We start from the raw sequence: 27,007 nt of genomic DNA on the forward strand, positions 1-27,007 counted from the left end.
CTTTCTTGATTACAAATGGGGATGGCGCCAGCATATTTCGTTAAGTCGCATATAAATGTCAACAAATATTTATTTCCGGAGTCAGAAACGGGGTAAGGGCCGCAAATATCAATACAAATTTTTTCGAAAGGCTCGCGGGCTGTTGTTGTTATAACTAAAGGTTGCCTTGTTTTCTTACATACTTTATTTTTTTGACAATCAGGACATTTGCTTACATATGATTTAATTTGTTTTCGCATTTTTGGCCATTTGTATATGCTACGTATTCTGCTGAACGTTTTTTTATGGCCCAGATGACCTCTCGTATATTGTAATCTATGAAATTGGTTTAAAATCTTACTTATCTCATCCGGTGTTAGGTTTTCAATAATTTTGTCATAATAAATTTTTAATTTTATGTCGGTGTCTCTGAAAATGTATCGTAATAAAATTCTAAAATTTTCTATTGGTATGTGGCAAAAACTTTGAAATTGTGCGGGAGCTGGAATAGCAATGGATTTAATATTTTCTTGAATTAAATGAGCTTTTAGATTTAAGAGGCAATGGAAAAAATCTTCAAGTGTTGGCTGGGAATTCATGTTATTTACAATTGAGTAAAAAATTTGTTTTTGAGAGTAATTTAAGTTGAAAAAATCATGTGTTCCGTAATTAGCCAAATTGTTATTAATGTTACTATGTTGGAAAAAATCGAAATATTTAGTTAATTTATCATCGGGAGTTTGGTTTTTTATCACGAATATCAATGCGGACTCTTCATGTTTTAGGGATGTGAGAAAAACTTCATTCGATTCCTCGATATTGTTATTAATTATAACCGAGGTTTTAATAGTATTTAAAAAAAATTCAAAATTATTTTCGGAATTAAAATTGCATCTGCATAGAAGAGATAATTTTGGTTTAGAATCGATAGGAATAGATGAAATATTTTCATTAGAAGCTAATTCTTGAATATCAAAAAATGAGCGAGATAAACTATCAGCATTCGTATTAGATGATCCAGATTTATAAATTATATCGAATTCATTTTCTTCTAAAGAAAGCCTCCAGCGCATTTGCCGTGAATTTGGATCTTTACATTTGTACAAGTAGATAAGGGGCATGTGATCGGTGTACAATTTGAATGGTTTTCCATAAAGGTAAGGTCGGAAATGTTTTATGCTCCACACGATTGCTAAAAGTTCTTTGTCTATAGTAGAATAATTTTTTTCTGCGGGGTGCAAGGTTCGCGATGCATATGCAATTGGTAAATCTTTTCCTTCGACGTTTTGAGATAGAACCGCGCCTAATGCAAAACCGCTTGCGTCCGTGGTTAATGAAAATTCTCGATCGAAGTCGGGATATTGGAGTAAAGGTGGATTTATTAGTTTTTGTTTAAGTTCATTAAATGCAAGTTCACACTCTTGGGTCCAATTAAATTTTGCGTCCTTTTTTAATAATTCGGTTAGAGGTAATGCAATTCGGGAGTAATTTTGTATAAATTTGCGGTAGTAACCGGACAATCCTAAAAATATTTTTATTTCTTTTTGATTGGAAGGATTGGGAAAGTTTTTTACTGAGGAAATTTTATCAGGATCAGGAGACACACCGTGTGCACCGATAATATGGCCTAAATACGTAATTTCGTGTTTCAAAAAATGACACTTATCGGGTTGCAATTTTAGATTGTATTGTCGTAATTTTTCTAGCACTTCTAGTAACTTGGTATTATGTTCTTCAAGTGTTTTCCCGTAAACTATTATGTCGTCCATATAAACTAGAGTTCTAATTCCTTGTATGCCCGACAAAACTGTATTGGTCAGTCTCTGTAAAGTCGCCGGTCCGCCCTTAAGTCCAAACGGTAACCGTTTATACTCAAAATGTCCGAAGTCAGTAGAAAATGCAGTTTTTTCTCGGTCAGTTTTATTTAGTAAAATTTGATGAAAGCCTTGAGCTAAATCTAGAGTCGTGAAAAATCGTGAGTTACCTAGTTGGTCAATAATGTCAGTGATGTTTGGTAAAGGGAAAGCGTCCGATTTTGTAATTGCGTTTAATTTTCGGAAATCGACGCAAATCCTCCATTTTTTATTTCCGTCAGCATCAGGTTTTTTGGGGACAATAATTAAAGGAAAATTCCAGGGACTTTGCGAGTTTTGAATAATATCGTCTGCTAACATCTGTGAAACTTGTCGGTGAATTTCTGTTTTATGAGCGTGCGGTAATCTGTAGGATTTTATGTATATGGGTTTTTCGTCATTTTCGACGGGGATACTATGAGTAATCGTATTTGTATATGTCAGTTTGTCGTTTTCTAAATAAAACAGATCATGAAATTTTGTACAAATATTTAAAATTGAATCTTTTTCGAGATTTGTCATGTGATTAGTTTTTATGCATTGTAAAACTTTTTGTACTCTTTGATTCTTGTCATTATCATCAATTGTGTCGTTGTAATTTACGTTATTGAACAAACATTGAAAATCGATTGATTCTTGATTAGATTTGATAGATTTATTTTTATTAAGATTTATAGAGTCGATTATATCAAAGTTGCTTAATAACTCGAAGTTTACGTCTTTTGAATTAAGGAATTGACGATCTGACGTAGGATTAATAACATTTATAAAAAAACAATTTTCAATAGGTTTTACAATGCAGTTAGCTAATATCAATCCGTTTTCATATTGTTTTGAAAAACATACTGCTTCGTCGTTTAACGCAGTTTCGATTTTTAATGTTGTTTCGGATCGAGGAGGGATTAAATGTTTTTCGAAATTAACTAAAGGGGTTGTAAACTCTTGGTTATTGATTTCTAGTGAAAATAATTTAGAATGATAATTAATTTTTGCTTTAAATTTCAATAAAAAATCTTTACCGATGATTCCTGAATATTTAATTGGAAGATTTGATACAACTTGAAACGGGAATTCTGTATTTTGTTCGGAAAATTTAAGGTTAATATAAGAAACGCCATGGGTTGTTAATGAATTTGATGTTATTCCAATTAGTTCAATTTTTTTATCTGTGTATACAAGAGTCTCTTTATCAATGTTATGAACTTTAATTAATGATATGTCACTACCGGTGTCTATTAAAAAATTATGAAAAGTATTTGGTAGCTGTGTAGTTTCTAAAATGATTGATTCATAACTGTTCGGAAAATTTAAATTTATATTGTTACAATTGCTATTTACATGAATGCCCGTCCCGGAACGGGCTCTGGCGAGTTTTTTGAACTTGAAGAAGGTGTATTCGATTGGATTTCATTATTTTCAGCTATCGGATTAGGATTATTAATAGATAAACAAGTTTCCTGTTTTATTTGCGGAACCATAGAGATTTGAGTTGGTTGGAAAAAGTTTTTACGATTGGGATGTCTACATTGATCAATCGTATGACCGAATTTCTTACAATAATTGCAAATTATCTGTGAATTTTTATGCTCGGTTTTGAAAAAACAATTACCACTGCTATGCCCCATTTTATTGCAAAAATCGCATATTAAAATTGAGGATGAATCGGTATCTTCGGCAATGGCAAAATCTATGGCGTCATTTAAATTATCAAACCTACAACATTTTACTAAATTTTTCAATGGCATTTTCAGTCCATTAATAAAAGTTCTGAGAGCCATTTCATTATAAACATTTTGTAATTTATCCGCGACTGTCTGATCGTGTGTATCACAATCTTTATCATAAATTCTGTACAATAGTTTATTAATTCTTTCACTGAAAGATTTTACCGATTCATTGGGTTTTTGTTTGTAATTTAGCAACTCTGCAAGAAGGATTGATACAGGAGTTTTTTCCGTATATTCTTTATACAAAAATGATTTTAATGAGTCCCATGAATAAATTTTGTTACGTATTATTTTTATTAGTACATGAGGTGGGAATTTACTTTTTATGGTTAAAAATAGTTTTTGTGATTCACTGGCCTTTAAGTTTTCATTCAGTGAATCACATACATCAAAAAAATACGTACATCAGTTTCGTTTTCAATAAAATTCGGTAATATAGCTAAGGCTAAATTTAAATCTAATAAGTTTTCATTCAAAATTGTAGATTGGTTCTCCATCTTGAATTTGTAATAATATATGAATTTTCTTACTTGAATTCCTTTTGATTATGATAGAGGGTTTTGTTCACCTTGATCGTCGCTCCAGGGTTGTAGATTTAAGTCCTGATTTGGTCCCACGTTTTAAACTTCAAAATCTTCTTCTGAACTTGTTATTATTCTTTTTATTAAATCTTCCAGTTATTATTTTTATTAAAATTATTTTGATGATTTTATATAGATTTTCATCGATTTTAATTGATGCACTTTATTTTTGTATCACTTGTAAATTTTAAGAGTTTGCTTATTTTTCACACACTTTTTGTTTTAATTTTTTTTTAATTTATTTTATTAATTTGCACTCTTATCTCGGAGTTGGATTCGATTAAGCTGCCACCAAATGAAGAGACGTTAGTAATCAATTTACTAATTAATAATTAAATGTAACCAATTTTTAATAATTCTTGAGTAGATTAGGGTTTTATTTTGAATACTTTTGAATACGAGAATTGGAACATTTGTAGCTCTTCGGGAAGTGTGTGAAATCAAAGAATTTATTTAGATACAAAAATTTATTTATCGCTTTATTATAATATTTCAGTTGTTGCTTGTTCAAGAGTTCAGGACTAACTAACTTATATTTTTACATTTTTAAAATATTTCCAATATTTCTAGTTTTATGATAGCTCGCCGAAGGTACATGAGCTATCATAAACTTTTATTAAGGGTTGTCTGGCAGATGTACAAAATATTCGCAACATTTACCGTTACTTAGGACATCGTTCAAAAGAATTTACTTACGACTATTATTTATAATTATAAAGAACACAATTCTCAACACACCGTAGGCCGTAAACTTGAAAAATGTTTGATTAGTGAGTTTAAAATTCGTTTTGTCGTTGAATGCGTTGAATGATGGTTGAATGGCACAAATCCGAAAATCTCAAAATCCCGAAATGTCCCGAAAGATGTCGACCGTCGACCGTCGACCGTCGAGCGTTCGTAATTTTGGATCGGGTACTGACTAAATGGAAGAATTTGAAATCGGCGCAGTCGGCGGCGAGCATAGGGATCGCGTGAACAAGCAAACAAGCGCCGAACGCCGAACGCCATCTGAGCAGTCCGACAGGAATGTCGAACTACACGTTTTGGCGACAGATTTTTCGTACATTGTCAATAATTAATATTTTAACAAAAGCGAATACAGTGAACGGTCAGTGATTTTTATGTTATCCGTTAACGTAATTCACTTGTGATACAAAGCAATAGGCCGTCAAAACAACCGTGCGGGTATAATGGCAGCACTCCCTCGGCGTATAATAAAAGAAACACTTCGACTAATTCAGGAGCCAGTGCCGGGAATCAGTGCTATTCCGGATGACAGTAATGCACGCTATTTTCATGTCGTCGTAGCCGGGCCCGAGGACTCTCCATTCGAGGGGGGCTCATTTAAACTAGAATTATTTTTACCCGAAGACTACCCCATGTCTGCGCCCAAGGTCAGATTTATCACGAAAATATATCATCCAAATATTGACAGACTAGGTCGTATCTGTTTGGACATACTGAAAGATAAATGGAGCCCCGCTCTTCAAATCAGAACGGTACTCTTATCAATACAAGCCTTACTGAGCGCCCCTAATCCAGATGATCCTTTGGCAAATGATGTGGCTGAATTGTGGAAAGTAAACGAAGGAGAGGCTATTCGAAATGCAAAAGAGTGGACTAGAAGATATGCCATGGAAAATAATGGAGAATATTAAAATAAACAATATTTCATTAATAATTTTTCCATAATTATTGTGCTTTAGTGATTTTTTTTATTACACATGTAAGTCGAATGATTTTACAAGAGCACTGAATCTAGTTTTAATATATTTAAAACTCATGCCGCCAGGTGAGACTATTACATCTGATTTTAAATAATTGTAAATTAGCAACCTTGTATTAATTGATAAATTATGTAAAGTTTTTATTTGTCACAAAATGTTTTACGATAAGTTATTGGCAAATGGATAATATTAATATAGAAAGAATTAAATTAAGCTGCTGTATGATTTTGCAAATATATTTAGTTATGTAAATTTACTTTTATTAATATTTCAGGTATTCGAAGTAATAAAACAACTTATAGCATGAGGTTAATTTATTTGATCCATTTATGCTGACTAGAATACACTCTTAGTTTACGAACATTAATTAAACAGTACTTTCTATATGTATAAACACCAGATATGACTCGAGACATATCTAGTAATTTACCTGTATGTCAAGTGCGACTATTGTTCCCCAAAAGCATTTATACATATGAAATTTTATATAGCTTCAGTTTTTGCCTTAATTTTAGTTTCATACTTTAACATAAAATATAAACTGTTATCAGGTATAATTATTTGTTAGATGTCCACCATGGCATGTTGTATTTTAAATATGGAGTTACAGAGCTTAACACAAATAAGTTAGTGATTTATATTAACAACAAATAACATGGACACAAATTAAATCACAATAACATAGACTCAATTTTTAAATTTATGTACTTTTATTATATGATTACCAACTGTGAATTTAAAACACATCTTTTTTTAGCCATAGTGATCATTACACAATAAATATAATTTTATAGTTTTATTTGAAGAGGATATGAATTGCATATTTCAGTCCATATTTTTCTATCTAGTCCAAATTCGGGACTAAAAATGCTTTGATGAAAAACAACTATTTCTGATTTAAAGTATCACTTCACAAAGGCCATACTAACACTGCCAAATAGTCGAAAGTTTTCCACTGTTTGCCTTCTAAATTTGTATTGTCATTTATTATTATGTAATGCTAAACACATTTATACAAGTCATGGCTTTTAGAACTGTTAAATATACAGTGAAAATATTAAATATATAAAGTTAGTGTGTTCTTCAAATGATACTGAGATAGACGGCTTCTAAAATGAGGCAGGCACTTCATGTGTCTTTTTGATCAACTAGCCTCATTCGTAATTATATATAAATTGGATTCTCTTGACCAGTTAATAATCTAAACATAGATGTCGGCATGGTTTTCATTAAAATCTAAAAATTGAAAATTGCATTAATTCATTTATGATTGTAATTTATTACAATGTAATAATAAAAAATCACTAATACCTCGCCAACAGATGTAGCAAGCAGATTAACTATTTTCTCATGTGGAACAGCTACGACACTCTGGTTATTGATTTCTATTATCCTATGTCCAACACGAACACCACCTCGTTCGGCTATTCCACCTCGGAGCAAACTGCAGATCTATAGCAATATCAAAGCTTTAGTTTTCATTGTATGAATTTTTAAATTTTAATTAATAATCTAAATAATGATATGCATTGCATTTTACTGCTGATCCTAATTTATATTTGAAAATCATTGATATGAGCATATTATATTATTCAAGTAAAAAGAACTTACCACACCATTTTGTACACTGAACCCTAATTGATACTTGGTGTCTGGCCTTTTAATTTTGACTTCTACTACTGGTGCACATGGCACTACGGTTAATTTAACAACAGTTTGATTTTTTGAGTTCTTAATATAATTTTGACAGGTTGATAAGGGCAATCCCACTAAGCTAACACCATTGATGGCAATTATTTGATCACCGATGTTCAACTGGCCGCATCTGGCTGCAGCTCCTGCAGGTGCCAAATTTGCTATCACCACAGTTGGTAACATTGAACCCCATCCAGATTCTACAATAACCACTCCTAAAATTTCACCTTTTGCTTTAGGAACGACCACTTCTTTTTGCATTTCTTTCTTTGCAAACATTTGGAGTTCATCTCCAAAAATTTCTTGACTGTTCAGAACTTCTTGATAGTCCATTTCTTTCACAAAACTATGATCCTCAATTCCATTAGCTTTGAGAAATTCCATGTAAGCCACTTGGAATGCTTGACCTATAGACTGAGCTATAAATTGTGCTTCCTCACTTTCAAACACATGGCAAATCATCTTTGGTGTACGATTCATTTTGGGAGGATCTTCCATTTCATGTGGTACAAATCTTCTACGTGCCATGAGTACTACTAAATCTCCTATATCTGCTATGTAAGAAATTGTCCGCAATGCATGATCCATCATAATTTCCTTCAGATCTGTATTTAATACCATTATTTTTTCTGTAGAAATAAACAAATCGACTTCCGTGCTTGGCTGGTTTTCTCCTTCGGGTGCCTAAAACAGAATTGATTAAAATGTGTTAAAAGGATATGAACAATTTTATGTAAATCTTTGATAAAATACTTACCAAAGCCTGTAATGACATCAGAAAGCAGAGAAAAGAAAATTAGTTGTTAGATTTCATATTAAGAACAGAACAAATATGATATAATAAGTTGAATGCAGAACGATGTTTGTGTACTATAGCAGACCTTGATTTTAGTAACGGCTTCTTCAACCATATTTTTCTTTAATCTTTTACGCTTTTTACGTCCGCACTCTTCATCAACTTCTACTGAGCCCAGAAAATGTAAATGGAAAACTGTCCCAGTTGATCCAGAGCCCACAGTGAATAATGGAATTGATGTTATGATATGAGATTGAATATCAACAGGGCTCCCGAAATTCAGATTAAAGTTAGTTAAAGGGGTGTTCCCCGAGCTCATCATGGTAATGATACCAGAACCAGATGAGCAAACTGTTTGCGTTAGCGGTTCGTGACATGGGCTATCGCAATCGGTATCAGACGGCCCTAGGCCAGTACTATCATCAAAACTGTCTTGAGAGTCGATGGAACAAGTGCCATATTGGTGAACGTGAGTTTGTATTTGGTTGCCAACACCTGCATCCTGTAATTGCAGTTTTGTTTCTCTCAATTGTTATCAATTTTGAACACTAGGGAGTTTTACTGTTTGATTTTTGCTTTTCCAGGAAAACAGAAAGATGCAATAATTGATTGTGAAATGTATGTATGTACAATTGGTGAACAACACACACAACATATAAATAATACAGAAGAGCAGCTATTTATGGTGTGCTTGATACAATATGTAGGATGATGAGTGCATTGTGTCCGATATTGGATATTTGCAAGAAAGTATAGTGATAGAACATATATTAAGTATACTAACATAGTATAAGTAAGATCTCCAATCACAGAAATTATATCATAGAGCATAGGCAGCAGGCGCAGGCAACCAATAACAAATATACTTATTTACGCTTTTTTATATAATCTTTCAACTCAATAAAATTGATGAATCAAAAGTGCTATACATAATTCTGCTTGTAATAAACTTACACCAGTCTGCATTCATATATTATACACATTATATAAAATCCACAAATAATTCTAAATAAACAACAAATAAGAAACTATTTTTGTTGTTTTCTTGATACGTCTTTCCTATCAAGTAGGGAGTTGATACCATTTAGAGTAGTTAGAAGCGATAGTGGCAAACGTTAAAAGTGAAAAATCCATAAACCTCCAAAAACAATATTGTGATAAGCTATATAACATAAGAAAACATTTTTCATGGTACATAGGAACATAAATCATGATGAGTGGTGCCAGGTGTTTCAAATTGATTTATCCCCACGATGTCGGTACCTTGATTCGGCTGACCGCTTCTTCGGCCTGCATCATACGAGTGGACTTAGTTGGCTGACCCTCGCACACCAGCTGCGTTGAACCCAGATAACGTGCCCGAAACAGCACGCCCTCGATAAGCACTGATGGTTTATGTCGCACGCCTGCAACATTATTTACTATATTGTTCATGTCATAAAACAATGTTCCAATTGTTATTAACATTAAAATCTGTGCTACTCAACGAGTTCTGTACAAATTATTACTTTCTTAGAAATTGTTGTCGGTTGTAATAGGAATTGTACTAATTCAAGTTATTCTGTTTTGGTAGTACAGTAGAAGTTCCTTATTCGCGGGGGTATACGTTCCGTAAAAATGCCGCGAATAGAAACTCCGCAAATACAGGTTGACATTTTATATGGATTATAGGTAATTCATTCCAGGATGACAAAATAAACCGCAAATAATGAATAAATCCGCAAATACAGGATGGCATTTTATATGGAATTGTAGGGGATACGTTCCAAGGTGACAAAATAAAGAAAAATAAATATTGTTGAGAACTATTCTGTGATATGCAATATCTTGAGTATAATAATAGATCACATATTAAAATTAGTAATAAGTTTAGTATCCAATCTAACATTGATATACAACTTTATATTAATTACGATAATATATTAAAATTAGGGTCAATTTATAAAAATTTTATATTAATGTTGGATGTGGAACTAAACTTATTATCAACTAATTTTAATGAAAGATCTATTCTACTTAAGATATTGCATATCACATAATAGTGCTTAGCAGTATATAAAACAAAAATCATTTTTAATTATAGTTTTTGTACATTTTGATTTGATATGTTGAAGCTAAGGCAATAGTTTGAAGAACTTTGCAATATTGTCTTGCTTGGCAGTTTTTAACTGCTTCAGTAATTCAAACTGACAACAGTCACAGCAGTAATTTGCCCCTTAAAAATAAGAATTTCCATATACAGATCAATGTCCATACAGAAATCTCACAGTTCATTTTTAATTCTTCACTGAGATTTTTCAAATTAAATATCACGTTTCTATTACTTGTAAAAGCAATTGAAAAGAATTTATCTTCTTCAATGGACTGGGAATTTCATATCGATTTGAGTCAAATTTTACTAAAAATATATTTTATTCATTGAGTAATAAATAAGGTTGTATTTATTCGAATAGTTTACATTTTCAAAAACACCGATAGCGCGAAAACGGCCAAGGCAACGGAGACGGCTTATTTCAAAGATTTCTTTGTTAGTTCTAAGAGACATTTACGGCATTTACAAAGGATTTTGGATTCGATACATATTGGAATCCGCGAGTAACGAAATTTTTAGCCGCGAATATAGGAATTTGGTCGCAATTTTTTTTTGGCTGCGAATAGCGAAAACGCAAATGAAGGAAGCGCTAATAAGGAACTTCTACTGTATTAGCTTAAGATATAATGAATAATCATGAACAAATAAAATAGCATTACATAATATCTTTACCAAATTCAGGACAAGACGTGCAATTGGTTTCCAAGGTGTCTTATAATGTTATGAAATCAAAAAAGGTTAGTGCTTTAGTCAAATATAAACCTATTAAACGCGATTTTTATATGTGATTACTATTTACTGTAAATTATAATTATGCGAGACTGCTAGTGTATCAATTTAGTAAAACGTTCTTTCCCAAATATCATTGCACTTTATTTTAGAAGTTTCAGTGCTTACCAGAAGCAAATCCAAAGTAAGCAAGAAAAGGATCGTCTTATATTAAAATGATGAATTAAAATAATAAAACTTATATGATATAGAAAGTAACAAAATTTACCCTCTTTATTTCTGCTCTTTTTCTTCCCATCCTTATCCTGCAAAAAAAAAAATCAAATTATTTCAGAATATTACAATTACGTTTTTAGAGAGAATAAAAACAATAATCTACATTTACTATTCTGCATATGTATATACATACATACGTACATATATATATATATATATATATATATATATATATATATATATATATATATATATATATATATGTGTGTGTGTGTGTGTGTGTGTGTGTGTGTGTGTGTGTGAAAAGAAGTAAATATCATAAGTTGTTCGGTAAATTTTTAACTAGTGTGAATCAAAATTCTACTGAATCGGTAACAAAATTTTAAGTATGTTCCTTAAATTCGTATATAATGTAAAAAAGTCTTACAGAAAATTTTTCATTATATATACTCAAATAGTAAAAAAAAGGCATGCAGAAATACTACATGCACTGTTTTGAAAAAACTAAATAAGATTAAAAAAATAAATTATTTTAAAAAGTAGTACATAGTTTACAGTATGTTCATTTTTGATATTTACATATAGTATAGACATTTTTTTTCTTTAAATTTTTCAAACTATTTTAATTCCTTTCGAAAATCGGCACACGCTGTATTCCAAAATATATCAGATAAGTAGTCTCTATACTTATCAAACTTACTACAATAGTAAGTTATCAAAATCAATACACACAACACTTTTCTTAGTTCTGGGCAATATTAACAGGAACATTTAATATTTGCCACGATTTATGAATCTACCAATTAATATTTCATTGTTTTCAAAATTATAACTTTTAAAAATAATAAATATAATTTCATTGACATTTGAATAAGCTGATACATCATGTAGAATAAAAATCGTGAATGAACTAGATATAACAGCGCGTTTTTTCACTATCTTCAATAAATACTTCATTGAGACTTTTATTATGTCGTTTCTTTCAATATTTATCTATAAAAGTACTATATTGTCTCAATTAAATGATTTTTTTTTTAAATCATCGAGAAATATAGAATTGCATCAATTTTTTTCTTCAATTTATTTTTGTTCTAAATTTATTTTAATAAAGTAATGAAAAAAAGTTAAGTTGTCATATTTTAGATAAATATTCTTAAAAAACAATATTTTAGATCAAGCTAAACATTTTCGGTCCAAACTTTGTACAAAATATCTTAATATGTGTAATTACCAGCGAAATAAATGAAATCTCAATTCGATATTTATATTAGAGTGAAATATGACAAGTTACAAATGTATAATAAAATACTTATTGAACTTACATAAAAATATGCAATAACCAGAAGCGTAGCTTGCCTTGGCTGCGACCTACATAAAACTTTATTTGGTTCCCTTATGAAGCATAAAGATTTCTCACAAATGATAAAAACCGCAAAAAATTAAAAGAAATATTTTATTATAATCATCTATATGATGTTTTTTTCAAAATTTTTACAAACACTCTTCTTGCCTTTTTTCGGCGCACTGATTTATTAAGAATATACTCTCTGGTCTAAAGGCATGAATTTTATGCGTTCTTTGAAAGGCCGTAAAAAAGAACAAACAATATTCTTACTATTTTTACAAGTTATTAATAAATGTTTTGATAATACAAAGAAGTGAATAGTGAAAAAAGTTTTGATTCTAAATCAGATGACTATAGCCATGATTTTAGCCATCCGAATAATACGAAAAAAAAAAATATATAGATCATTAATCTCATGAATTATGGACTAGAAGAGAAAAAGGTTTTTTTCACAAAATTAGCGGCTGTCTGAAAAAAAATTTGTTTGATAACTTCAATTTTGTTAAAAAAAAATTGGGCATGAGCGTAGTGCTCAAGAAAAGTCTAGTTCAGAGAAGACTCTAAAAATTACAAGTAAATCGGTTCAATTAAAATTGAGAAATCATGGGTATCGTATCAAAAAAAGACAGATTCGTAAAAAACATATTTTCGCAAAGGAAGGAGTCCGAGCAGGATTATCGCGGTAAACGGCTACATCTTCGAAAATAATTTAAATTTTGAAAAATCCTCTGCTATAAAAATCGATTTTTTATAAATTCTAGACCAGAAGACCTCCTTAAATCAGATTATATAGTTGATGACGAATTTAGTGCTTCTGAAGTTTTTTTTGAGCGCACACTTTTTTAACTTTTGTCATATGTAAAAAAAAGTTTACTAAATTTTGGTTGCCCACATTTGAAGTTCGGGTGATCGATACGGCAAGTAAGGCAGCAGCTACGCTCCTGACAATAATAACTATTTTATTGAGACAAAACAGACTTTCCATGCATAATACAATCAGATCGATTGGCTTCGCTCCTTTCGTCCTGTGATGCGTATTATGGCAAATATATTTTGAAATGTGTCTAACTAATCTATCAATCAATGTTCATATATTGATTATATAGTATTATAATTTCAAACTACAGTCGAGAAAATAGTCGAAGGATCATGCAATAAATGCAAAAATGGGGTATTATAATCTAAATTATGAACGAGTGACGGGCGAGTGCGATAATTCACACCTTTTGTGTTTTGTTCGAATCGATGATGGGACTTGCAGATTCGTCACTGTGGTTCACCGAATGCCGCAGACCGAACGCGTCGGTGCACGCCAGCTCAGAATCGCCCGTTAACTAAATATGGTTTTGGCTTTTATTGGAATGTGTACTTAACTTAATCCATTATCCATTTAATATATGGATATACATATTTATTACATGAGTAATTACATACATTCTCTATTACAATACACTCTGCTGCTACTAAAACTGTGATGGGTGTTGATTGCACAGTTTCAGTTTCTCAATTTGAAATAAAATTAATTTGCTCTCTTAAATTTAACTAACTACTATTTAAATCTTTTACCGGTATTAATATTGATATTTCTCTAAATAAAAGTTAGGACTATTAGTATTTGAGTTAAAAAATAAGTAAACTATTAGTCAATTATATCAACATAAGAGAAATGTATTATACACAAATTATATTTTTCACCTTATCGTCATAAAATCCTTGATCATCTGTGCGTTGTTGACCAAGTAAACGATCAGTTTCCAAATCCGTGTCTGCTTCTTCTTCATCGCCACCTTCATCACCGCTTAGTGCTTTACCAGGATGACCACAAGAGTCACCACTTTCGCCAGAATTACCACGCTGTCTTCTAATAAAAATATTAAAATTCTTTTATTGAAATATTAATACTAATTAAACTTTAATTTAATTAAATTTACTAAGAAAAGATAAACTTATTGCAAGTAAATTACTAAAAAATTTATACAGTATTTCGATATTTAGTAGTAATTTTAATACTTGCCTTGGTATCCAAACGGGACTAGTAGAAGAATTTTTTTCAGGAGAATGTACTTCTGGAGTATTTGATTTTAAAGGCATTGATTTTCTTTGCAGAGCGGTTTTGATGTCTTTCACAGATGTGTCGCTTCCATGATCAGTTGGTGACAAAAGATGCTGCTGCTGCGGCCTATGCGGAGCCGGAGCAGGTGGCGGAGGAGTAACTTGTGCTCCATCTAAAAGATATTAAATGAATTAAAGTATATCAATCTCTATCTTAAGTCATAGACAATTTAAAAACATGATATCATTTTGAATATATTTTCACTAAAAGCATTTAAGTGAAAGTATTCAACTTACTCAGTGGATCTAATGTAATTTTAGTAGAAGCATCCAGATTTCCGGTAAAACGTTTATTAATGGATGTGTTCACAGTTGTCGGATTTGTAGCGGTTTCTCCTTCCAAATCGTCATCGTCTAAGTCGTCATCATCTTCATCGTCTAGATCGTCATCTACATCATCATCCTCATCATCGTCGAGATCATCTTCTTCTTGATCATTTCCTACAGCATCAACAAGGCGACGTTCGCGCTCGTTTACCAACTCCTGGGTGCGTTGGACGATCTCGCGTTCGATTTCGCCTGCGAAAGAAAAAAAATAGTTCAAACTTATTTCAAATGTAAGTTTAAATATTTAAAACTGGAATACTAATGTTTACATAATCGTTATGTTATGCATAATATTTGGATGATATCTTACTAATTTGACGTCGCATCAACATCACTGTTGGATTATTATTATCGTTATCGCTGGCATGGCCACTAGACAAACCATCTTCTAAGACTGGCATGGCGGTGTACAGACGTGCCGCAGCGGACGTGGTAGTCATATCTGCCGCTACCGCACCCAAATCTCCTGAGGACCCACGAAGACCACCCGAATGACCTACGACATAAAATCATAACATCAACTCAAATAATTAATTGACTCTATCTAAGATAATTTTGGATAACAGATTCGAAAAAAATACGTGCAATTTCCTTGTGTAACTTTACCGAAATCATTTTCCATCATCATCAACGACATCTCACTGTCTAGATCGCCGCAATTAGAATCACAGTCGGTGGTTTCCGGAGACAATGTAAAATTTCTAGAGTTGCCAACCTGCAGGCCTACTTCCGTTTCCCCAAATTCCTCACTAGATCCAGTACCAACAGACAATTCTAAAAAATTGTTGGTACGTTCATACTCCTCGTGTTCCTAAAATAAATTAACAGCAATAAAACATTTTTATATAAATAATAAATTAGTGATTGATAGCATTGCTGATTTATTATTCATACATTGATTTTTTGGTATTTGTAAGCATTCGGAAAAATTAAGAAATTAAAAGATTGACGCGACATTTTGTGATACAAAATTGCATTATCGTGGACTGTATAAATAGATGGGCTCCAGCGCATTAAAGTCAACGCACGGAAAGAAATGCTAAATTTAGAACATTCGTTTTACATATATAGAAATTATTTCGAAATAGTTATACCATATGCCATATTTATTTCGATATTTTTATTTTATGTTATTAACTTCAGAATGCATAGTAAATTTTCCAAAATTTTATCGAGCTCTAAATACGCTCTAATGCAGAATTCGCACCTGCACCCTTGCAAGAGGTATTGAAAATAGTTAAATTTAAATTTTATTTAGAAAGCATGAAGTGGAACTATAATGAAAACATATAGATGAAAAATAAAATATTCAAAAATCAGCCAATGAGCAAAAGCAACTTTATATAAAAATATTATATATCTTTACAAAAAGTTTAAAGCATCAGAATATTTTTCTGTATGCTCTTATTTTCTTAAGAAAATAACTGAAACGTTACAAATCTCAAATACTGAAACCTAATAAATAACAAAATTTTCTTTTAAGCAAAATATTTGCAAACTTACAGTAGAAGTGTCTTATTTGCGCTTCCTTGCGGATTCTTTATTCGCGGCTTTTTTATCGAACGTATACCCAGCGAATAAGGAGCTTATACTATAGAATAGTGTAGAATTTTGAAAAATATATTTAATAATAATTTTTTAAAATAATAACTATATTTCTTTGTGTCCTTTACAAAGAAACTAAGTTTGCAGTAAAAAACAAAATACCAAATTCATGGAAAAAATCATATAACATTTAAAGAAAACGTACTCTTTGAGAATTATTGCTTTTCCGTGGAGAGTCGTTCGCAACAATTTCGTCCTGATTTGACGGAGATTTTGCAAGTCTTTGACCAACATATGAACTACTTGAATCGGTCTGTCTGTGCAATTCGTAATCTAAGTCCTATGGAAATTAACAAGGATTATTAAAAATGCCGCAAATTGATAATCATAATTTTATGCACAAATGCATTAAAAGTTTACTTACATTAAAATCTAAGTCCAATTTATTTTCGTCTTCTCTGGGACATTTGAAGAACTCTTCGAGCACTTTACGTGTTTCAGAAAATTCATATAAGTAATCAAAAGTTGAATTTACTGCCGGAGAAAGTTCGGTTGACAAAATATTTAGAGAATCGGGCGTAGTATTGGAACTATCTTCGATCTTATTGGAATGAATTCTCTGAAATATAAAATATACGACTCAAAATTATAAGGAATGAATAATTACCTAATAAGTTTTAAAAAATCTATAAAATATCTGATAATTTGATGTGCATATGTCTAATGATCATTTTTGACCGCCAAATATCTTTTATTAACTTCCAGAAGGAAAAGTTTATGTTTTCATCAAAAAATCCGATTCGCTATATTTCGATTTTATGTTTTCTCAACGTTTCAAGAATCGAATTAGACCAAACTTGGAAGAAGTATGTGTGTGTGTGTGCGTGCGCCTGTGCGTGAAGAGATTGTTTGCCGTAAATCGACGTTTTCTTAAAAACAGCTGGACCGATTTCAAAAATTTAAAAGCCATTTGATGTATCTCGATGAGGACCATCGTTTGTTAGTTTTGTCGACGATCGGCTGAGCCGTTTCTTTGTAATTTGGAAAAAAGTGTAAACTTTTCGTCCACATTTTAAAAAATCAAAAACTGTTCGGAAGATATTAGTTGAAAATGATACTGATTAGTTTTAGGTGAAAATTTACCGAGCCGTAAATGTAATTTTGTAATTAACTGTTGAAAAAAAAATTTAAGCCGATTTTTATGAAACTTTCTTGGCGATACATATCATGGTTTTATAGAACTTACTGAAATATTACGGCCTTACGATAAGTAGTTAAAATTTGAGAAAATGAGTAGTTTTTTTGACGTGAGTTAAAATTAAAATTAGACGATTTACTTGGTATAAGTGGGAGTACTTGGTCTTAATAAACATACTAAATCATTAAAGTCCTACGAAAACTAGTTCAATTATAAAAATTATTGATTTTTGAAAATTTGCTTTTAGAAAATACTCTGAGTCAACGTTCGTCTTTAATTATGTGTGATAATTCCACTCGAAATACTTTTAATCACTTACAAATTAATTTGTTTTTTATTGATTAAGTCGATTATTTACACATATCGGAAAGTTCATGTAACTTGCCTCAAGGCAAAGTACCAATACCAACTAGTTTACATTTTCATCTATATCTCTGAAACCGCTATACCTTTCTACCTAAAAAATTTATCAATTCTTCATTTTGTCAATACAAATAAAATGTTTTTTGAATCATTCAAATCGGACGTTCCGTTACCTCAAAAACTGAATTACCATTTGTAGCACTTTTTGCCCCGTATCTTTGAAGCGGCTGGACCTATCTTCGCCGAAAACTAATCACCACGTCTCCCGATCAGTAGGAATCGAAAGTTTTTTGAATCATTCAAATTGGTTGATACATGCGCCCAAAATCGTAAACAAAAATTGTATCCAAATATACATATACACAAACACATCCATTTTTTCTAAGGTACTTATGCCAAAATGTTCAGAAAACTTTGAAACGTAAAGATATGTAAAAATTTTCATTTTCGATTTTTTTGCGATTACTATAACTTACCCTAAGGAAAGTTATAATTATATATAGATTAACTCTATCAGTGCATCGTGGACGCAGAATAGAATTTTTATCGTATATTTTTGAAATGCAAGATATTTCATTTATTGAAGCATTATTTATTAATTGTTTTTATATTTAGTGTATATGTAATCAGTTGTAGAAATTAGTTAAACAATCAGCTGGAGAAGTATTTATTATAAAATCAACCACGGAGGTTAGTATAATCGTTCTGACATATATTTTAATTTATAAATTTTTGTAATGATTAGTTATTTTCAGTATATACGTCTTCTCCAATGCAAATAATTGATTTATCACATAATTATCTAAACTTCTAACGCACCAGTCAAAAAACATAACATCAATCCAGTGATATATGAATATTATACATAGATACATATATAGAGTAATAAGATATATGGTATTATACATATTCATTCTTCATAGTTCCATTAGTATCAGAACTATTCAGTTAAGCACAAACTGATATAAGTTGGTTTTCAATTGTAGAAAGAATGACAGAGTCTTGATACCTCCTATGGAAATGGACTTCAAACTAGGGAATCTTGCTTCAATCAATTAATATTAATTCTTTATCACAGAAGAAACATGCAAGAAAAAAAACTTTTACACATTATATCGATTAAGTGTTGAGAAGAAAATAAATCGTTGAGTATTTCTGAAATGAGGATCTTGTGCTACAGAATTCGTGTACTAATATTCTACATATAGAGAATTTTAACTATTATGCTTTAGTACTAATTTGTAATGCTTTACTTTTAGGAAAAAGTCAAATGTTCTTGATATGATCATAATGACTACATATGACTATATATGACTACATAGCTGATATTAACTTCAAAATAATGAGTATGCTTAGAGGTAATATTCACAAATAACTAATTTTTTTATTAATGTTCACAATATTTTCAATTCAAAAGTTGATTACAATATTTCTAACATGTTTGGTTCTATTTTAGATACAACAGATGCAAATGGTGGCATGTTTTCAGATTGGCAAAAAAATATTGCCAAGAGAGTTAAACAATAAAACATAATACATATTATGAATAAATAAATAATTATTTTAATAGGTTAAAACTTTATGGGTTATAAAATTTTAATTTATGAGTACCTGAAAATGCTTGCGAATCGCCTCGATCTTCTAAAAAATTTTAAATCAATATATTTTATGTGCTTTTAGTTATATCTAACTTTCTGTGTACTAAATCCAATATTATTAGAAAGTATTTAAAAAAAGTTAACGTAAATGCTTATATAATTTTAAAGATAGACTGTTAAAACAGTAAAAATAATAAGGGGGGAGGGTATAAGCGCTATAAAAAAATGGCATGCAAACGCTGAGGACCCCAGGACCGGCCCTGGTGATAACTATATAATATGTAAATTCTGTAAATTATAATTGAAATTGTTTACAAAAAATATTAAATATCCAAAATAGATTCTATATTTGCAGGAAATTAAATTAAATTATTATGTAACATCAAAGACATCTACACGCTTTTTTATTTAACTTAGATACGAGGCAAAAATGTAACTGTGTCGTATTAGTATGCAACGTAACAGCCGGCTGCGTTCTTGCCCGCAAAATAGTTACTTCTGTGTAACATTCATGGCTTTATTACGTTTTGTGGTTTACTGGGTTTATATAAAATATATTTTTATAAAAAATAAATATATTTCAGTTATAAAATATTTAATATATTTTACAGTTTTCTATAAAACTGTAAAAATTACCTAATAAATATTTATACAAGATATAATAATAATTTTACATAGCACCTTCCTCGTCTATCTCTTCCTCGATTTCAAGCTTTCGTAGGTTTTCTTCAATGTAGTGCATAACATCTGTGTTACGTCTAACGTAAGGAAAGCCCAAATATCTTCGCAAACTATCGCACTCCTTGATGTATGAAAGCCAATACTTATTGTATGTGAGACACTGGGGATTCCCCACTATTATTAATTTGCTTTTTGCTCTTGTTAGTGCAACGTTGAATCGCTTTTGATCGACCAAGAATCCAAGGTTATAGTTTTTGTCGTACTCGAGTAAATCGGATCGTCCTCTGACCGTGGATATGATCATAATTCGCTTCTCTCGTCCTTGAAATGTTTCAGTACTGCCGACTTCTATGCTGCTGAATTGGCCTCCCATCTTTTGTAATGACGCTTTGATTTTGTATACCTGTTTTGCGTAAGGTGATATGACACCGATATCAGTTCCTATTACTGGCGGATTCATACTACTCCCATTTCCAAATTCATTGAGTAATTTTTCAATGTATTTCAGTACAACGTCCTTTTCCATTGTATTAAAATAACTCGGTGAGTGTCCTTGTCTACATTCACTTGCTGCGACTCCATAAAATTCAATAGCTTCTCCACCAAAAGGCAATTCATCCCACACGTCTGCTTTGACTACAGGATCCAATAATGCTTTTTTTGAACAAGGCTGCAGTTCATTATTGTAGAAAAATTTATTCGGTATTTTAATAATATCTGGATGAGAACGGAAATTTTTAACCAGTTTTGTGATGTACTTCTCATCTCTGTGTCCGGCTTTGCTTTCGTACATCGTATTTGTCGATATTAATCTTTCCATCAACGATACACCCAGCCCAATGTTTTTAACAACTTGACTTTGGCAAACAGGCCCCAATTGTTTCGGATCACCTGCCAATATCATTTGACCGTCTTCCATCAATAGTCCACCCAATGGTATAAGAGTCTCCGTTTCCATAGACTGAGCTGCTTCGTCAATGAGGAGGTGTGTGAATTTAAGATCGGTTTTCGCAATTTTTTTCGATGCTGTATATTTTCCTGCTAACATCAATGTACAGACAACAATCTTATAACTAGAACCACTCAATGCAGAAGCTTTGATTTGGACAGACCTGCATGCTTTTCCATTAATGGGATCCAATTCCAAATTGCTGTATTTATATATCTCATTCGGTATAGAAGCAAATTCTCTGGTAGCCGAATGTATTCGAATCAGTTCTTCTGGATCAAAATACCGTATTAGTTGACATGTGAGAATATCACATGCCATATTTCCAGGCGCACAAATTAAAATTTTAGCCTTGTTACTATATTTTATTATTTGCACAATAGCTTCCACAATGGTAACAGTTTTGCCTGTACCAGGAGGCCCGAATAGAATATAAGGAGCAGTTCCTGATGATTTGTTCACAATGTTCTTGATGGCTTCTTTCTGTTCCTCATTGTTATAGATATGCCCATTCATATATCTAAATTCAGTAATCCAGCCTCTGTTACTCTTCGGAGACAATGAAAGATTCTTAGAGTTACACTCACACATTTCAATAGCTTTTGGAAATAGTCTGTCAATATAATTATCATATAAATTTAAAGCCATATGTATCCGTTGATATCGAAGGCGAGAAATGATAAATCTGACGTCTACCAACGCCTTGTTTTTTACAGCATCAAGGAAATCTTTATTGAAGTCACTGATTTCAATAGCAGTATCGTAAATTTTACTAATGACTCCTTCGTAAATGGGACAGTCGATGTATTTAACTGGATCGTCTTGATGAAATCTGACCTGTAATCGGTCTCTGACCATCAGAGACGGTCTGTTTTCTGCCAAACCAGGAACTTCAAGAATGGCATAGGTTTTAATAGGACTAGCAGATACTTTCATGGTTACAGCTTCCATGTTATATTTCTGAAGTTCTATGTCCATTGCAGTCTCTTCCATCCACATCAGGTATTTGAAGTAAGTGTTGTAATTATATTCTGTCATGCCAGTTCCGTCAACACTGAATAGTGTCTCAAACTTTTGCAAATATACTGATTCTTCTTTATTTAAATCAACTTCTGCAAGCTTAAGAAATTTCAGAATAGGATTTAGATAAGTTTTCGGCACTATATATTCTCTATCCAAAGCACTCCTAACGTTAGCAGGAATAACTTCTGAATACACCCAAGACTTTCCTGTGTATGCGTCTCGAACGTTGTCTTTCTTTTCATCCTCGTCTTGACACACATCCTCAATGACAACAACCATTTCATGAATCAAGGTGAATGTTCTTTCCATTTTGATTTCAAAAACAAATGCTAGCGGCATTCTGTACGTACTAATGTGTTTCACAGGTCCAGAAAATGTTAAATTGACAGAATATTTCTTCTTCGGGCTGATCTGCACCACATCATCATCTACATTTCTTTCCATGTGTTTTTGACACTGGTGAAACATTTTAAAATTTGGATGGGGATAAAGCTGCATAATATTTCTTAAAATAATAACTCCACTCTCTCGAACATTTGTTATCTCATATACTAGCTCAATAACTGTGTTCAAATTTACATTCCTTCGCAAAGTAATAGTATTTGTTCCCAAGATCATAGATTTTTTAGCACGAAGAATACACATCATAGATTTTTCTCTGAAAACGGAAGACTGCTAAATCTGGCAGCACAACGTTTCGTACATCGTAAACGGCAAATTTTCCAAGTATAAACGCATCAAGTGCAAGCAATATAATTCAAACATAACTCTATAATTACATTCGAATAAACTGTTGTTTTCATTATATATTATTAGCGAAATATATTAAATGAATGTAAGTAAGTTTGAAAGTCGCGCGTGTTGTTCTGTTCTACGGTTGACAGAACGTTGTGTGAGCAAGTTCGTACGGAAGAGGAGAGGCTAAAGAGGACGAGGCGGGGTCAGTCCGAGTGACGAGAAGATATCATTTATACTTGTTTATCTATGGATCTGTAGTAGATAATTGAGTCAAGAGAGTATATTTGATGGAATGAATAAATGTATTAAAAGATTACTGGAACGTGTTTTAGTTATTCAATTTATGTAAGATTTCCTGACAAAGATAATAATATAAAGTTTTTTTATATAATCAAGACGGTTGATATAGACTCAAATTCGATCTAATTTTCATTTCAGCTAATCAACAACATTCCAATAAAAAACACCATATTTAGATTTCTTGAAAATATCACCTGTGGAAATCCTGGCCGAGGAGGAAACAAAGACGTCGAACTCGGGGCCGTCTGCTGACCTCCGATGAGGCTTTGTGTATGTGGAATGTTGTGAAGAATCTGCAGATTGTAAAAAGAAGAAATATATTATAAATCAAACTGAAATAAATAATATTTGTTCGAATTAAATGTTTGCATTTCGCACTATATGAACGGAACTGAGGTAGTCAGTACTTTTCTTTTATCTATGGAGGTAGCTCATATTGATAAGAAAATATGCAAGAAGATGTTAATTTTGAAAGTAAAATATAAATGATGCCATATCAAAGACTAATTTAATATAATATAATCTTTTCAATCATAATATTGAGTATTATTTCGGATGATTTTAACATAATGATAATAATGGGTATCAGCTCCGAAACTCTGTGAATTGAGTTAAAATTCAAATCAAAGCAGGAAAATTTGGTTTCAAAGCCTTTCCACTGCTTCATTCATATCGCAGTGCCCGTAAAAACTATTATCAACAAAAGATATTTGTGATCAGTAATTTTGAGTTAAATTGAATATTAGGTTTCTAGGTGAGGAGCACCTTAACAGAGTACCTAAATACCAAAGATGATTAACGACTGTGCTATGAAATACGTTATTTTGGCCTATAGCCTGTATTTTGTGAATCTTAAGAAGGAAAAATTAAATTTTTATCACCTGATCTTGTGTCCTGGCATTGTCGCATTGGCGAGAAACTCCGTATCGTCTCGGAGATCCCTCATATTCAGCAATCGGCAAACTGCCAATGACCCGTGGTCCGACACGACTCTCTGCCGTGTGTTGGTGATCATCATTTTCGGTATTATTCACCATATTATAAGTCATGCCGTTATTGCGATATCCTAAAGAGTTCATGGCGTCCTTATCGAGATCTGATATATAATTCTGATTCTGTACTGAAGACGATTCTTCGAGATTCATACGTAAACCTAAAAAATAAACCTCAATTAATATCTATAAAATGCGTATAGAAATTGATAGTTAAAGATGATGCAACATAAAAGCTATTATTTGTAAGTGGGTTATTAAGAATATGTAGTTTGTTTAGTTTGAATGTAGCGGCTGGCATTGCGAGTCGGTTGGATAGATGGCTCTAGGTCTCGAGAGAGTGGCCGATCCCGTACTAGCAGACAGGATGTATGTGTGGTAGGAGGGATTGAGAGTAGGAGGAAACAGGCAGGGTTGAGTTCATTATTATAGTCTAGGGTTGAGTTAGGATTGATAGAGTGTGGTTTAGATTCAGGTTATGTGCAAGGAGAATTTTGTAGAGTTATTGAATATAGAGAGTTATTAACGATAGTTGTGTTTTAATTAATTAATAAGAATTACAGAAGTGTTATTCAAGAGGCATATACAAGCTTAAGGGGATATTCTAGTGTAGAGCGATGAATTTTAGGTCATTTTTAAAGTGTCGTAAAAGAAAGCAATGTATGTTTTTACTATCCATTTTTTTACCACTTGTTTTTTAATATTCTTAAAATACTGAACAAAAATTAAAAAAAAATAGTTGAAAATTGTAAAAACTGGCGGCTGATGAAGTGGGTGGTCTCAAAAAATTGGCACCTCAGTCTTGACATGATTTCAGCCCTCCTAGCCATCGGAAATGCGAAAAATTAAAAGATTATTGATCTACAATGATGTCGCAATCGCCCGAACTAGCGATGAGAAAAAATTTTTTTTTTACAAATTGGCGACTGTTTGAAAAAAAAAAGTGTTTTTTTATTGTTTTTTTGAGTTTCTCGAATTTTTTAAAAATAGTAAATATTAGAATTTGAGGATAATCCTAGTTCGGGCTATAGGTAGGTCTATAAACAAGGCTCTCTGAACATTTCAAGTGAATCGGTCGATTAGAACTCGAGAAATCGTGTCAACAGTACTGAAAAAGTCTGTTCTGAGAAAAACGCATTTTAGATACTAAAACTTTGAAAATACGGAGTTAAATAAAAATCGATTTTTTTTAATTTCTACACTGGAATACCCCCTTAATAGTTCACAAGCTTAAATATTAATTATTTGAAACGGCATAAAATTCTCAGTCAATGTATAAATAATATAACTCTATGCGAATATTTAACGCTTTGTTGACTGGTCACGAGTTAGCTCTTGTGACCGAATGTTGCTGACCAAATCACGAATAAACTAACAAATGCGCATTTTGCCGCGTCGCTGTTGTTTTCCCTCTTGGCGATCATACAGTGCAATTGCTAGTCAGTACAGCACAGGCTGTTTTTGCCTCTTATAAGACCCGCCAAAATATAGAGATATCAATAGCCGGCCAATAAAGCGGTAATATATAAATTATGGTTAAAGTCAGATGGAAACAGATAAAAACTTTTCTTGCATGTTACAAAATATAATCAAAAATGCTTTATTATTTTTTAATTAGCATTTAACTAATTGTTCAGTAATCGAACAATTTTTACAATCAATGCTTTTTTAAGATTGTCTCTATACACGTGCATAGAATGCATTTCTTCTGCTAAAGAATTTCATTAAAAGTTCACCAATTTGGGGTATATTTAAAATTAATTTTATAATTTGATTAAAAAGTAACAACTCTGCATTAGATTATTGCAAAAATGCAGTATCTTGAAAATCTTAAGTCACCTTTCCACGTATCGCCGATATCATCAAATACGACAACTTCACCGTCAGCAACAACAGCAAGACTCCGCGGCGGACTGGCGGTCTGCGTAGGTTGACTAGCGGTAGCAGACAATCGCCCGCCGGCGGTGGACGATGTGCCCAATTCAGTTGCAGATGTTACCGTGTTGCGATCTAGCGGAGAAGCAGGATGTGGCCCCGTCGGACTACTGGGTGTAGGTCGGCCGCTGTTGTTTGATTGGACGTTTAAAGAGCGATTATGGTGTCTTGCCGATTGAATCTGGAAAGAGATAAAAGTGATAAAATTGTATACAGAAGTAGATCTGTAAATATTAATGAATAATTATTTATTCAAGTTAATACCCTTAGATAGTCCTCGTTACTTCGTCTTTGTGTCCTATGTGGTTGTTGTTGCTGCTGTTGCTGAGCGGTCGCGTTGCGGGAAGAAGGCGATCGCCGTCTGCGCTCTCTCTCTTCTGCGTTAGCCGCGTGCCGGGATCTGCGTGCCGCTTTGGTGCGATTCTGCGAGAACAATTCGCGACCACCAGCCAGCTCGATTATCCTAAAAATATTAATATTATAGTGAAAATAATAATGATAAGAAG

At 32.1% G+C, this 27,007-nt stretch overlaps 2 protein-coding genes across 3 annotated transcripts in view; one reads left to right on the plus strand and one right to left on the minus strand.

The window, feature by feature from the left end:
* The first annotated feature begins 5,037 nt into the window (after window positions 1–5,037).
* LOC113378247 (ubiquitin-conjugating enzyme E2 N) lies at window positions 5,038–6,047 on the plus strand. Its single transcript, XM_026618775.1, has one exon. It carries the CDS (start codon window positions 5,331–5,333, stop codon window positions 5,796–5,798), a length of 468 nt encoding a protein of 155 aa, XP_026474560.1. The 5' UTR covers window positions 5,038–5,330; the 3' UTR covers window positions 5,799–6,047.
* Window positions 6,048–6,600: 553 nt separating this feature from the next.
* Window positions 6,601–27,007, minus strand: part of LOC113378245 — a 74,462-nt gene continuing 54,055 nt past the window's right edge. For both annotated transcript variants that reach the window (XM_026618771.1, XM_026618773.1), the window contains 16 exons: window positions 26,766–26,964; window positions 26,406–26,682; window positions 24,456–24,727; window positions 23,769–23,867; window positions 17,149–17,343; window positions 16,930–17,064; window positions 15,786–15,990; window positions 15,490–15,675; window positions 15,090–15,371; window positions 14,755–14,965; window positions 14,436–14,601; window positions 11,448–11,484; window positions 9,622–9,764; window positions 7,479–8,246; window positions 7,179–7,319; window positions 6,601–7,103 (listed from right to left, as the gene is read on the minus strand). In XM_026618771.1, the coding sequence (XP_026474556.1) occupies window positions 7,032–7,103; window positions 7,179–7,319; window positions 7,479–8,246; window positions 9,622–9,764; window positions 11,448–11,484; window positions 14,436–14,601; window positions 14,755–14,965; window positions 15,090–15,371; window positions 15,490–15,675; window positions 15,786–15,990; window positions 16,930–17,064; window positions 17,149–17,343; window positions 23,769–23,867; window positions 24,456–24,727; window positions 26,406–26,682; window positions 26,766–26,964 (3,388 nt within the window). In that variant the 3' untranslated portion in view covers window positions 6,601–7,031. The remainder of the gene's footprint in view (window positions 7,104–7,178; window positions 7,320–7,478; window positions 8,247–9,621; window positions 9,765–11,447; window positions 11,485–14,435; window positions 14,602–14,754; window positions 14,966–15,089; window positions 15,372–15,489; window positions 15,676–15,785; window positions 15,991–16,929; window positions 17,065–17,148; window positions 17,344–23,768; window positions 23,868–24,455; window positions 24,728–26,405; window positions 26,683–26,765; window positions 26,965–27,007) is intronic.

Source organism: Ctenocephalides felis, unplaced genomic scaffold, assembly GCF_003426905.1.
Source record: "Ctenocephalides felis isolate EL2017-DRISC unplaced genomic scaffold, ASM342690v1 CF-g0.4_SCAFFOLD_01886, whole genome shotgun sequence".
NCBI classification, from domain to species: domain Eukaryota; kingdom Metazoa; phylum Arthropoda; class Insecta; order Siphonaptera; family Pulicidae; genus Ctenocephalides; species Ctenocephalides felis.

Bases quoted from the DNA above. Each gene is read 5' to 3' on its own strand.
- LOC113378247 (XM_026618775.1), top strand. From the start codon at position 5,331: ATGGCAGCACTCCCTCGGCGTATAATAAAAGAAACACTTCGACTAATT.